This window comes from Pristiophorus japonicus, chromosome 2 (genome assembly GCF_044704955.1).
Source record: "Pristiophorus japonicus isolate sPriJap1 chromosome 2, sPriJap1.hap1, whole genome shotgun sequence".
NCBI classification, from domain to species: Eukaryota; Metazoa; Chordata; class Chondrichthyes; family Pristiophoridae; genus Pristiophorus; species Pristiophorus japonicus.
In genome coordinates, this window is record NC_091978.1 from 2,404,833 (window position 1) to 2,417,903 (window position 13,071).

The 13,071-nt window shown below is 53.3% G+C and overlaps 1 protein-coding gene across 7 annotated transcripts in view; it reads right to left on the reverse strand.

Annotated features, from left to right (window-relative positions):
* fam113 (family with sequence similarity 113) overlaps window positions 1–13,071 on the reverse strand; it is a 28,504-nt gene that overhangs the window by 1,928 nt on the left and 13,505 nt on the right. For all 7 annotated transcript variants that reach the window (XM_070866520.1, XM_070866509.1, XM_070866524.1 and 4 more), the window contains exons 3-6: window positions 9,779–9,858; window positions 4,061–4,284; window positions 3,119–3,269; window positions 614–857 (exon numbers count right to left, since the gene is read on the reverse strand). In XM_070866520.1, the coding sequence (XP_070722621.1) occupies window positions 614–857; window positions 3,119–3,269; window positions 4,061–4,284; window positions 9,779–9,858 (699 nt within the window). The remainder of the gene's footprint in view (window positions 1–613; window positions 858–3,118; window positions 3,270–4,060; window positions 4,285–9,778; window positions 9,859–13,071) is intronic.

A 13,071-nucleotide genomic window follows, 5' to 3' on the forward strand; every position in this document is an offset into this window, starting at 1 on the left:
GGTGCGGGGGGGGTCCGGGGAGGGGAGGTGCGGGGGGGGTCCGGGGAGGGGAGGTGCGGGGGGTGGTCCGAGGGGGAGGTCCGGGGGGGGGGAGGTGCCGGGGGGAGGTGCGGGGGGGGGGTCCGGGGAGAGGAGGTGCGGGGTGGGGGTCCGGGGGGGGGGAGGTGCGGGGTGGGGGTCCGGGGGGGGAGGTGCAGGGGGGGGGGGGGGTCCGGGGGGGGAGGTCCGGGGAGGGGAGGTGCGGGGTGGGGGTCCGGGGGGGGGGAGGTGCGGGGTGGGGGTCCGGGGGGGGAGGTGCGGGGGGTCCGGGGAGGGGGGGGTCCGGGGAGGGAGGTGCGGGGGGGGAGGTGCGGGGGGGGGGTCCGGGGAGGGGAGGTGCGGGGGGGGGGGGGGGTCCGGGGAGGGGAGGTGCGGGGTGGGGGGAGGGGTCCGGGGAGGGGAGGTGCGGGGGGGGGTGGTCCGAGGGGGGAGGTGCGGGGGGGGGGGGTGGTCCGGGGAGGGGAGGTGCGGGGGGGGGGTGGTCCGGGGAGGGGAGGTGCGGGGGGGGGTCCGAGGGGGGAGGTGCGGGGGTGGTCCGAGGGGGGAGGTGCACTGCGGAGGGGCTGAGGGTTACCGTGTAGCGGCCCATCTGACAGGGCCACTCCCCATGCGTCAGCGATGTGTAGCAGCAGCATCCTGGTGATACAGCGGTGCACGAGGTGGTTCCAGTGAATTCCATCTTGCGCTCGGTGCTGCAGCTGGAAGCGGAATCGATAATGCAGGTCCAGGACGTCAAATCCGTGAGCATCGGCGAGCACTGCACTGTAGAAATTAGCTTCAATCACATCGCAGCGCAGAGTTGCATCCAGATGCTGAAGCTGCATCAAATGGACAGCGTGGTTAACCAGCATCTCACAGATCACTCAACCACACTGTCCCATCAAACACTCCCAGGGCAGGTACAGGGGGTTAGATACAGAGTAAAGCTCCCTCTACACTGTCCCATCAAACACTCCCAGGGCAGGTACAGGGGGTTAGATACAGAGTAAAGCTCCCTCTACACTGTCCCATCAAACACTCCCAGGGCAGGTACAGGGGGTTAGATACAGAGTAAAGCTCCCTCTACACTGTCCCATCAAACACTCCCAGGGCAGGTACAGCACAGGTTAGATACAGAGTAAAGCTCCCTCTACACTGTCCCATCAAACACTCCCAGGGCAGGTACAGCACAGGTTAGATACAGAGTAAAGCTCCCTCTACACTGTCCCATCACACACTCCCAGGGCAGGTACAGCACAGGTTAGATACAGAGTAAAGCTCCCTCTACACTGTTCCTATCTACTGATGGTGTTTACATCAGTCTATAGACCCGATTACACTGTGTACTAAGCCTTCCGGAAATACTAGGGGACCGAGGGTCTAGTGAGAAGGAGGAACTGAAGGAAATCCTTATTAGGCGGGAAATTGTGTTAGGGAAATTGATGGGATTGAAGGCCGATAAATCCCCACGGCCTGATAATCTGCATCCCAGAGTACTTAAGGAAGTGGCCCTAGAAATAGTGGATGCATTGGTGATCATTTTCCAATAGTCTATCGACTCTGGATCAGTTCCTATGGATTGGAGGGTAGCTAATGTAACACCACTTTTTAAGAAAGGAGGGAGAGAGAAAACGGGTAATTATAGACCAGTTAGTCTGACATCAGTAGTGGGGAAAATGTTGGAATCAATTATTAAAGATGAAATAGCAGCGCATTTGGAAAGCAGTGACAAGATAGGTCCAAGTCAGCATGGATTTATGAAAGGGAAATCATGCTTGACAAATCTTCTGGAATTTTTTGAGGATGTAACTAGTAGAGTGGACAAGGGAGAACTAGTGGATGTGGTGTATTTGGACTTTCAAAAGGCTTTTGACAAGGTCCCACACAAGAGATTGGTGTACAATATCAAAGCACATGGTATTGGGGGTAATGTATTGATGTGGATAGAGAACTGGTTGGCAGACAGGAAGCAGAGAGTCGGGATAAACGGGTCCTTTTCAGAATGGCAGGCAGTGACTAGTGGAGTGCCGCAGGGCTCAGTGCTGGGACCCCAGCTATTTACAATATACATTAATGATTTAGATGAAGGAATTGAGTGTAATATCTCCAAGTTTGCAGATGACACTAAGCTGGGTGGCGGTGTGAGCTGTGAGGAGGATGCTAAGAGATTGCAGGGTGACTTGGACAGGTTAGGTGAGTGGGCAAATGCATGGCAGATGCAGTATAATGTGGATAAATGTGAGGTTATCCACTTTGGCGGCAAAAAAAGGAAGACAGAATATTATCTGAATGGCGGAAGATTAGGAAAAGGGGAGGTGCAACGAGACCTGGGTGTCATGGTACATCAGTCATTGAAGGTTGGCATGCAGGTACAGCAGGTGGTGAAGGCGGCAAATGGCATGTTGGCCTTCATAGCTAAGGGATTTGAGTATAGGAGCAGGGAGGTCTTACTACAGTTGTACAGGGCCTTGGTGAGGCCTCACCTGGAATATTGTGTGCAGTTTTGGTCTCCTGATGTGAAGGAGGACGTTCTTACTATTGAGGGAGTGCAGCGAAGGTTCACCAGACTAATTCCAGGGATGGCTGGACTGACATATGAGGAGAGACTGGATCAACTGGGCCTTTATACATTGGAGTTTAGAAGGATGAGAGGGGATCTCATAGAAACATATAAAATTCTGACAGGACTGGACAGGTTAGATGCGGGAAGAATGTTCCCGATGTTGAGGGAGTCCAGAACCAGGGGATACAGTCTTAGGATAAGGGATAAGTCATTTAGGACTGAGATGAGGAGAAACTTCTTCACTCAGAGAGTTGTTAACCTGTGGAATTCCCTGCCACAGAGAGTTGTTGAGGCCAGTTCATTGGATATATTCAAGAGGGAGTTAGATATGGCCCTTACGGCTAAAGGGATCAAGGGGTATGGAGAGAAAGCAGGAAAGGGGTACTGAGGTGAATAATCAGCCATGATCTTATTGAATGGTGGTCAGGCTCGAAGGGCCGAATGGCCTACTCCTGCACCTATTTTCTATGTTTCTATGTTTCCATCAGTCTATAGACCCGATTACACTGTACGGAGGGAGTTAGTGCCGTCTCTTACCTCAGGAATCAGGAATCCACCTTTGAGTTTGTCACCCAGAGGCATCGCCATGTTCCAAATTACAAGGCATTCTGGGAGAAGGACCTCGTTCAATCGACTGAAGAATCTCCTGAGATTCTGTCTGTATTCCCATATCGCATTTGATCCATACCTGGGAACACCAGAGACAGGAATCAAACAGGAGAAAACACAAGAACAGGAGACCATTCAGCCCCTCGAGACTTTTACACAGGAACAGGATGAGGCCATTCAGCCCCTCGAGCCTGTTACACAGGAACAGGAGGAGGCCATTCAGCCCCTCGAGCCTGTTACACAGGAACAGGAGGAGACCATTCAGCCCCTCGAGCCTGTTACACAGGAACAGGAGGAGGCCATTCAGCCCCTCGAGCCTGTAACACAGGAACATGAGGAGGCCATTCAGCCCCTCGAGTCTGTTACACAGGAACAGGAGGAGGCCCATTCAGCCCCTCGAGCCTGTTACACAGGAACAGGAGGAGGCCCATTCAGCCCCTCGAGTCTGTTACACAGGAACAGGAGGAGGCCCATTCAGCCCCTCGAGCCTGTTACACAGGAACAGGAGGAGGCCATTCAGCCCCTCGAGCCTGTTACACAGGAACATGAGGAGGCCATTCAGCTCCTCGAGCCTGTTACACAGTAACAGGAGGAGGCCATTCAGCCCCTCGAGCCTGTTACACAGGAACAGGAGGAGGCCCATTCAGCCCCTCGAGCCTGTTACACAGGAACAGGAGGAGACCCATTCAGCCCCTCGAGCCTGTTACACAGGAACAGGAGGAGACCATTCAGCTCCTCGAGCCCTTTACACTCTCATTCACCCGACCCCCCCCATCACCTCCAACACTCTCTCTTCCTCCCCCCACCACCCCCCCACCACTGCCGACATTCTCTCTCTTTCCCCCGCCCTATCCTCCCCCCCCTCCATACCTGGAGATGTCCCAGACACAGGAGTTGACGATGAGGATGTCAGGCTGCAGCTCAGCCTGGAAGTCGGCGAGGACGCTCTCCATGTAGGCGGAGTAGACACGGGTGATGAAGTAGAAGCGGAGCAGATGTGCGGGGCCGTGGAACTGGCGGGCCTCCCGATACTCCGTGCCGTTACTCATCTTCCCTCCTTCCACCAGCACATCGCCCGCAAAGCTCTCATCGCCCTGTAAACCACACAGCCCACCCGTCACACACTGCGGGACCCCCGGATATCCCCCCGTCACACACTGCGGGACCCCCGGACCCCCTCACCCCCGTCACACACTGCGGGACCCCCGGATATCCCCCCCGTCACACACTGCGGGACCCCCGGATATCCCCCCCGTCACACACTGCGGGACCCCCGGACCCCCTCACCCCCGTCACACACTGCGGGACCCCCTCACCCCCGTCACACACTGCGGGACCCCCGGATATCCCCCCCGTCACACACTGCGGGACCCCCGGATATCCCCCCGTCACACACTGTGGACCCCCGGATATCCCCCCGTCACACACTGCGGGACCCCCGGATATCCCCCCCGTCACACACTGCGGGACCCCCGGATATCCCCCCGTCACACACTGCGGGACCCCCGGATATCCCCCAGTCACACACTGCGGGACCCCCGGATATCCCCCCGTCACACACTGCGGGACCCCCGGATATCCCCCCCGTCACACACTGCGGGACCCCCGGATATCCCCCCCGTCACACACTGCGGGACCCCCGGACCCCCGGATATCCCCCCCCGTCACACACTGCGGGACCCCCGGATATCCCCCCCCGTCACACACTGCGGGACCCCCAGATATCCCCCCGTCACACACTGCGGGACCCCCGGATATCCCCCAGTCACACACTGCGGGACCCCCGGACCCCCCACCCACCCCCGTCACACACTGCGGGACCCCCGGATATCCCCCCCGTCACACACTGCGGGACCCCCGGATATCCCCCCCAGTCACACACTGTGGACCCCCGGATATCCCCCCGTCACACACTGCGGGACCCCCGGATATCCCCCAGTCACACACTGCGGGACCCCCGGATATCCCCCCCGTCACACACTGCGGGACCCCCGGATATCCCCCCGTCACACACTGCGGGACCCCCGGACCCCCGGATATCCCCCCCCGTCACACACTGCGGGACCCCCGGATATCCCCCCGTCACACACTGCGGGACCCCCGGACCCCCGGATATCCCCCCCCGTCACACACTGCGGGACCCCCGGATATCCCCCCCCGTCACACACTGCGGGACCCCCAGATATCCCCCCGTCACACACTGCGGGACCCCCGGATATCCCCCAGTCACACACTGCGGGACCCCCGGATATCCCCCCGTCACACACTGCGGGACCCCCGGATATCCCCCCGTCACACACTGCGGGACCCCCGGATATCCCCCCCGTCACACACTGCGGGACCCCCGGATATCCCCCCCGTCACACACTGTGGACCCCCGGATATCCTCCCGTCACACACTGCGGGACCCCCGGATATCCCCCCCGTCACACACTGCGGACCCCCGGATATCCTCCCGTCACACACTGCGGGACCCCCGGATATCCTCCCGTCACACACTGCGGGACCCCCGGATATCCCCCAGTCACACACTGCGGGACCCCCGGATATCCCCCCGTCACACACTGCGGGACCCCCGGATATCCCCCCGTCACACACTGCGGGACCCCCGGATATCCCCCCCGTCACACACTGCGGGACCCCCGGATATCCCCCCCGTCACACACTGCGGGACCCCCTCACCCCCGTCACACACTGCGGGACCCCCGGATATCCCCCCGTCACACACTGCGGGACCCCCGGATATCCCCCCCGTCACACACTGCGGGACCCCCGGATATCCCCCCGTCACACACTGCGGGACCCCCGGATATCCCCCCGTCACACACTGCAGGACCCCCGGATATCCCCCCGTCACACACTGCGGGACCCCCGGATATCCCCCCCGTCACACACTGCGGGACCCCCGGATATCCCCCCGTCACACACTGCGGGACCCCCGGATATCCCCCCGTCACACACTGCAGGACCCCCGGATATCCCCCCCGTCACACACTGTGGACCCCCGGATATCCCCCCGTCACACACTGCGGGACCCCCGGATATCCCCCCGTCACACACTGTGGACCCCCGGATATCCCTCACCCCCGTCACACACTGCGGACCCCCGATCATACACTGCGGGACCCCCAAACCCCCCACCCACCCCCGTCACACACTGCGGGACCCCCGGACCCCCCCCCAGCCCCCGTCACACACTGCGGGACCCCCGGACCCCCCCAACCCCCATCACACACTGCGGCACCCCCAAACCTCCCACCCAACCCCGTCACACACTGCGGGACCCCCAGACCCTGCCCATCTCACCCCCCCCCACCCCCATACCCTTCCCCCACCCCACACCATCATACTCATGAACCAGATGGGTTTTAAAACAATCCGGTACTGTCATGGTCATATAAAATAGGTGCAGGAGTAGGCCATTCGGCCCTTCGAGCCTGCACCACCATTCAATAAGATCATGGCTGATCATTCCCTCAGTACCCCTTTCCTGCTTTCTCTCCATACCTCTTGATCCCTTTAGCCGTAAGGGCCATATCTAACTTCCTCTTGAATATATCCAATGAACTGGCATCAACAACTCTCTGCGACAGGGAATTCCACAGGTTAACAACTCTCCGAGTGAAGAAGTTTCTCCTCATCTCAGTCCTAAATGACTTATCCCTTATCCTTAGACTGTCCCCTGGTTCTGGACTTCCCCAACATTGGGAACGTTCTTCCTGCATCTAACCTGTCCAGTCCCTTCAGAATTTTATATGTTTCTATGAGATCCCCTCTCATCCTTCTAAACTCCAGTGTATAAAGGCCCAGTTGATCCAATCTCTCCTCATATGTCAGTCCTGCCATCCCTGGAATCAGTCTGGTGAACCTTCGCTGCACTCCCTCAATAGCAAGAACGTCCTTCCTCAGATTAGGAGACCAAAACTGAACACAATATTCCAGGTGAGGCCTCACCAAGGCCCTGTACAACTGCAGTAAGACCTCCCTGCTCCTATACTCAAATCCCCTCGCTATGAAGGCCAACATACCATTTGCCTTCTTAACCGCCTGCTGTACCTGCATGCCAACTTTCAATGACTGATGTACCATGACACCCAGGTCTCGTTGCACCTCCCCTTTTCCTAATCTGCCACATTCAGATAATATTCCGCCTTTGTGTTTTTGCCACCAAAGTAGATAACCTCACATTTATCCACATTATACTGCATCTGCCATGCATTTGCCCACTCGCCTAACCTGTCCAAGTCATCCTGCAGCCTCTTAGCATCCTCCTCACAGCTCACACCGCCACCCAGCTTAGTGTCATCTGCAAACTTGGAGATATTACACTCAATTCCTTCATCTAAATCATTAATATATATTGTAAATAGCTGGGGTCCCAGCACTGAGCCCTGCGGCACCCCACTAGTCACTGCCTCCCATTCTGAGAAGGACCCGTTTATCCTGACTCTCTGCTTCCTGTCTGCCAACCAGTTCTCTATCCACGTCAGTATATTACCCCCAATACCATGTGCTTTGATATTGTACACCAATCTCTTGTGTGGGACCTTGTCAAAGGCCTTTTGAAAGTCCAAATACACCACATCCACTGGTTCTCCCTTGTCCACTCTACTAGTTACATCCTCAAAAAGTTATAGAAGATTTGTCAAACATGATTTCCCTTTCATAAATCCATGCTGACTTGGACCGATCCTGTCACTGCTTTCCAAATGCGCTGCTGTTTCATCCTTAATAATTGATTCCAACATTTTCCCCACTACTGATGTCAGGCTAACCGGTCTATAATTACCCGTTTTCTCTCTCCCTCCCTTTTTTAAAAAGTGGTGTTACATTAGCTACCCTCCAGTCCATAAGAACTGATCCAGAGTCGATGGAATGTTGCAAAATGATCACCAATGCATCCACTATTTCTAGGGCCACTTCCTTAAGTACTCTGGGATGCAGACTATCAGGCCGTGGGGATTTATCGGCCTTCAATCCCATCAATTTCCCCAACACAATTTCCTAATAAGGATATCCTTCAGTTCCTCCTTCTCACTAGACCCTCGGTCCCCTAGTACTTCCGGAAGGTTATTTGTGTCTTCCTTCGTGAAGACAGAACCAAAGTATTTGTTCAACTGGTCCGCCATTTCTTTGTTCCCCATCATAAATTCACCTGAATCTGACTACAAGGGACCTACGTTTGTCTTCACTAATCTTTTTCTCTTCACATATCTATAGAAGCTTTTGCAGTCAGTTTTTATGTTCCCGGCAAGCTTCCTCTCATACTCTATTTTCCCCCTCCTAATTAAACCCTTTGTCCTCCTCTGCTGAATTCTAAATTTCTCCCAGTCCTCAGCTTTGCTGCTTTTTCTGGCAAATTTATATGCCTCTTCCTTGGATTTAACACTATCCTTAATTTCCCTTCATAGCCACGGTTGAGACACCTTCCCCGTTTTATTTTTACTCCAGACAGGGATCTACAATTGTTGAAGTTCATCCATGTGATCTTTAAATGTTTGCCATTGCCTATCCACCGACAACCCTTTAAGTATCCTTTCCCAGTCTATTCTAGCCAATTCACGCCTCATACCATCGAAGTTACCTTTCCTTAAGTTCAGGACCCTAGTTTCTGAATTAACTGTGTCACTCTCCACCTTAATAAAGAATTCTACCATATTATGGTCACTCTTCCTCAAGGGGCCTTGCACAACAAGATTGCTAATTAATCCCTTCTCATACATCACCCAGTCTAGGATGGCCAGCTCTCTAGTTGGTTCCTCGACATATTGGTTGAGAAAACCATCCCTAATACATTCCAGGAAATTCTCCTCCACCGTATTGCTACCAGTTTGGTTAGCCCAATCAATATGTAGATTAAAGTCACCCATGATAACTGCTGTACCTTTATTGCACACATCCCTAATTTCTTGTTTGATGCTGTTCCCAACCTCACTACTACTGTTTGGTGGTCTGTACACAACTCCCACTAGCGTTTTCTGACCTTTGTATGGGTGGAGCTGTGGAATACCAAATGCCACATCATCCAGGCTAATGTCCCTCCTTACTATTGCGTTAACTTCCTCTTTAACCAGCAATGCCACCCCACCTCCTTTTCCTTTCTGTCTATCCTTTCTAAATGTTGAATACCCCTGGATGTTGAGTTCCCAGCCTTGGTCACCCTGGAGCCATGTCTCCGTGATGCCAATGACATCATATCCGTTAACTGCTATCTGCGCAGTTAATTCGTCCACCTTATTCCGAATACACCTCGCATTGAGGCACAGAGCCTTCAGGCTTGTCTTTTTAACACACTTTGCCCGTTGAGAATTTTGCTGTAATGTGGCCCTTTTTGATTTTTGCCTTGGGTTTCTCTGCCTACTTTTCTTCTTTCTATCTTTTGCTTCTGCCCCCATTCTACTTCCCTCTGTCTCCCGGCATAGGTTCCCATCCCCCTGCCATATTAGTTTAACCCCTCCCCAACAGCACTAGCAAACACTCCCCCATGGACATTGGTTCCGGTCACTGATCCTAGCCTTTGATTCGAGATTTGTTTAACTCACTGAGTTTAAATTCCCTGCTTGCCATGCTGGGAGTGGAACTCTTTACCTTGCTTCGGAGTTGAGCGTTGGTCAAGCAGTGATCTGTCTGTAGAAACAGCACCAGGTCCTTGTAAACTGTACGCTGAACTGCAAAGAACAATCCAGAACATAACCGTTACCGATCCGCAGACAAAGAGGGAGGGTCAAGGGTCAAGGCGTAGGGGGTCATGGACAAGGGGCGGAAGAGGCGCATGTAGAAATAACGACAGGCAAACAGGCCATTCGGCCCATCCAGGCCGTGCGGGATTTACCCTCCACCACAGAATAGTCCCAGTCACATTTCCCGCCCTGTTCCCCCCCTCACTGCCTCCCCCTCTCACTTCCTCCCCCTCTCCAGTCTAACCTACAATGCTGACAGTCTCTGCCTCAATCGCTGACCCTGGGAGTGATTCCCACAGCATCACCACTCTGTGTGTGAAGCAGGTTCTCCTGCTCGCTTCTAAATCTCTTACATTTAATCTTGTATCTCTGGCTCTCCTTCGATACCTAGATCAACTCTACCCTCCTGACCATCCCTGATTATAATCACTCCACCATCGGTGGCCGTGTCTTCTGTCGCCTGGGCCCCAAGCTCTGGAACTCCCTCCCTAAACCTCTCCGCCTCTCTCCCTCTCTTTCCTCCTTCAAGACGCTCCTTAAAACCTACCTCTGTGACTAAGCCTGCCCTAATGTCTCCTTGATGTGGCTTGGTGTCAAGTTTTGTTTTATAACCGTCCTGTGAAGCGCCCTGCGTTAATACAATTTTTTGCTGATGTTCTAGACCCTCAACTATTGGAAACGATCTGCTTATAGAATCATCGAATGGTTCGAATCATTCGGCCTGTCGAACCCGTGCCGTCTCTCAGCCAGTCCTACTCCCCCGCCCTTTCCCTGTATCCCTGCAATTTATTTTTCCTCAGGGACTTATCCAACTCCCTTTTGAAAGCCACGATTGAGTCTGTCTCCTCCACCCTCTCAGGCCGCGCATTCCAGATCCTAACCACTCGCTGCGTAAAAATATTTTCCCTCATGTTGCCTTTGGTTCTTCTGCCAATCGTCTTAAATCTGTGCCCTCTGGTTCTCCACCCTTCCACCAATGGGAACAGTTTCTCTCGATCTACTCTGTCCAGACCCTTCTCTGCTCCAAGGAGAACAACCCCAGCTTCTCCAGTCTGTCCACGTCACTGAAGTCCCTCATCCCTGGAACCATTCTCGGGGTCAGAGCGTCTAGTAAGGAGGAGGAACTGAGGGAAACCCTTATTAGTCAGGAAATTGTTTTGGGGAAATTGATGAGATTGAAGGCCGATAAATCCCCAGGGCCTGATGGACTGCATCCCAGAGTACTTAAGGAGGTGGCCTTGGAAATAGCGGATGCATTGACAGTCATTTTCCAACATTCCATAGACTCTGGATCAGTTCCTATGGAGTGGAGGGTAGCCAATGTAACCCCACTTTTTAAAAAAGGAGGGCGAGAGAAAACAGGGAATTATAGACCGGTCAGCCTGACCTCAGTAGTGGGTAAAATGATGGAATCAATTATTAAGGATGTCATAGCAGCGCATTTGGAAAGAGGTGACATGATAGGTCCAAGTCAGCATGGATTTGTGAAAGGGAAATCATGCTTGACAAATCTTCTGGAATTTTTTGAGGATGTTTCCAGTAGAGTGGACAAGGGAGAACCAGTTGATGGTGGTGTATTTGGACTTTCAGAAGGCTTTCGACAAGGTCCCACACAAGAGATTAATGTGCAAAGTTAAAGCACATGGGATTGGGGGTAGTGTGCTGACGTGGATTGAGAACTGGTTGGCAGACAGGAAGCAAAGAGTAGGAGTAAATGGGTACTTTTCAGAATGACAGGCAGTGACTAGTGGGGTACCGCAAGGTTCTGTGCTGGGGCCCCAGCTGTTTACACTGTACATTAATGATTTAGACGAGGGGATTAAATGTAGTATCTCCAAATTTGCGGATGACACTAAGTTGGGTGGCAGTGTGAGCTGCGAGGAGGATGCTATGAGGTTGCAGGGTGACTTGGATAGGTTAGGTGAGTGGGCAAATGCATGGCAGATGAAGTATAATGTGGATAAATGTGAGGTTATCCACTTTGGTGGTAAAAACAGAGAGACAGACTATTATCTGAATGGTGACAGATTAGGAAAAGGGGAGGTGCAACGAGACCTGGGTGTCATGGTACATCAGTCATTGAAGGTTGGCATGCAGGTACAGCAGGGGATTTGAGTACAGGGGCAGGGAGGTGTTACTACAGTTGTACAGGGCCTTGGTGAGGCCACACCTGGAGTATTGTATACAGTTTTGGTCTCCTAACTTGAGGAAGGACATTCTTGCTATTGAGGGAGTGCAGCGAAGATTCACCAGACTGATTCCCGGGATGGTGGGACTGACCTATCAAGAAAGACTGGATCAACTGGGCTTGTATTCACTGGAGTTCAGAAGAATGAGAGGGGATCTCATAGAAACGTTTAAAATTCTGACGGGTTTAGACAGGTTAAATGCAGGAAGAATGTTTCCAATGTTGGGGAAGTCCAGAACCAGGGATCACAGTCGAAGGATAAGGGGTAAGCCATTTAGGACCGAGATGAGGAGAAACTTCTTCACCCAGAGAGTGGTGAACCTGTGGAATTCTCTACCACAGAAAGTTCTTGAGGCCAATTCACTAAATATATTCAAAAAGGAGTTAGATGTAGTCCTTACTACTAGCGGGATCAAGAGGTATGGCGAGAAAGCAGGAATGGGGTACTGAAGTTGCATGTTCAGCCATGAACTTATTGAATGGTGGTGCAGGCTAGAAGGGCCAAATGGCCTACTCCTGCACCTATTTTCTATGTTTCTATGTTTCTAAATCCTCTCTGCACCCTCTCCAAGGCCTTCACATTGGTGATTGGTAAGTAGTTTTTCTTTTCTTTATCAGGAAGTAACCTTTAGCATTGTTATTGCCAAATTAAGTTTATCTAGGGGTTAAATCATGGCAGGAGAGCTCCTCCTGTACTATGTGGGAAGTCAGGGACGCTTCCGGTGTCCCTGATGACTACATGTGTGGGAAGTGCATCCTCCTGCAGCTCCTGACAGACTGCATTGCGGCCCTGGAGCTGCAGGTGGATTCACTCTGGAGCATCCACGATGCTGAGAATGACGTGAATAGCACATTTAGTGAATTGCTTTTACCGCAGGTAAAGGGTGCACAGCCAGATAGTGAATGGGTGACCAACAAGAAGAGCAGTGCAAGATCCCCTGAGGTCATCCCCCTGCAAAACAGATACACCACTTTGAGTACTGTTGAGGGGGATGACTCATCAGGGGAGGGCA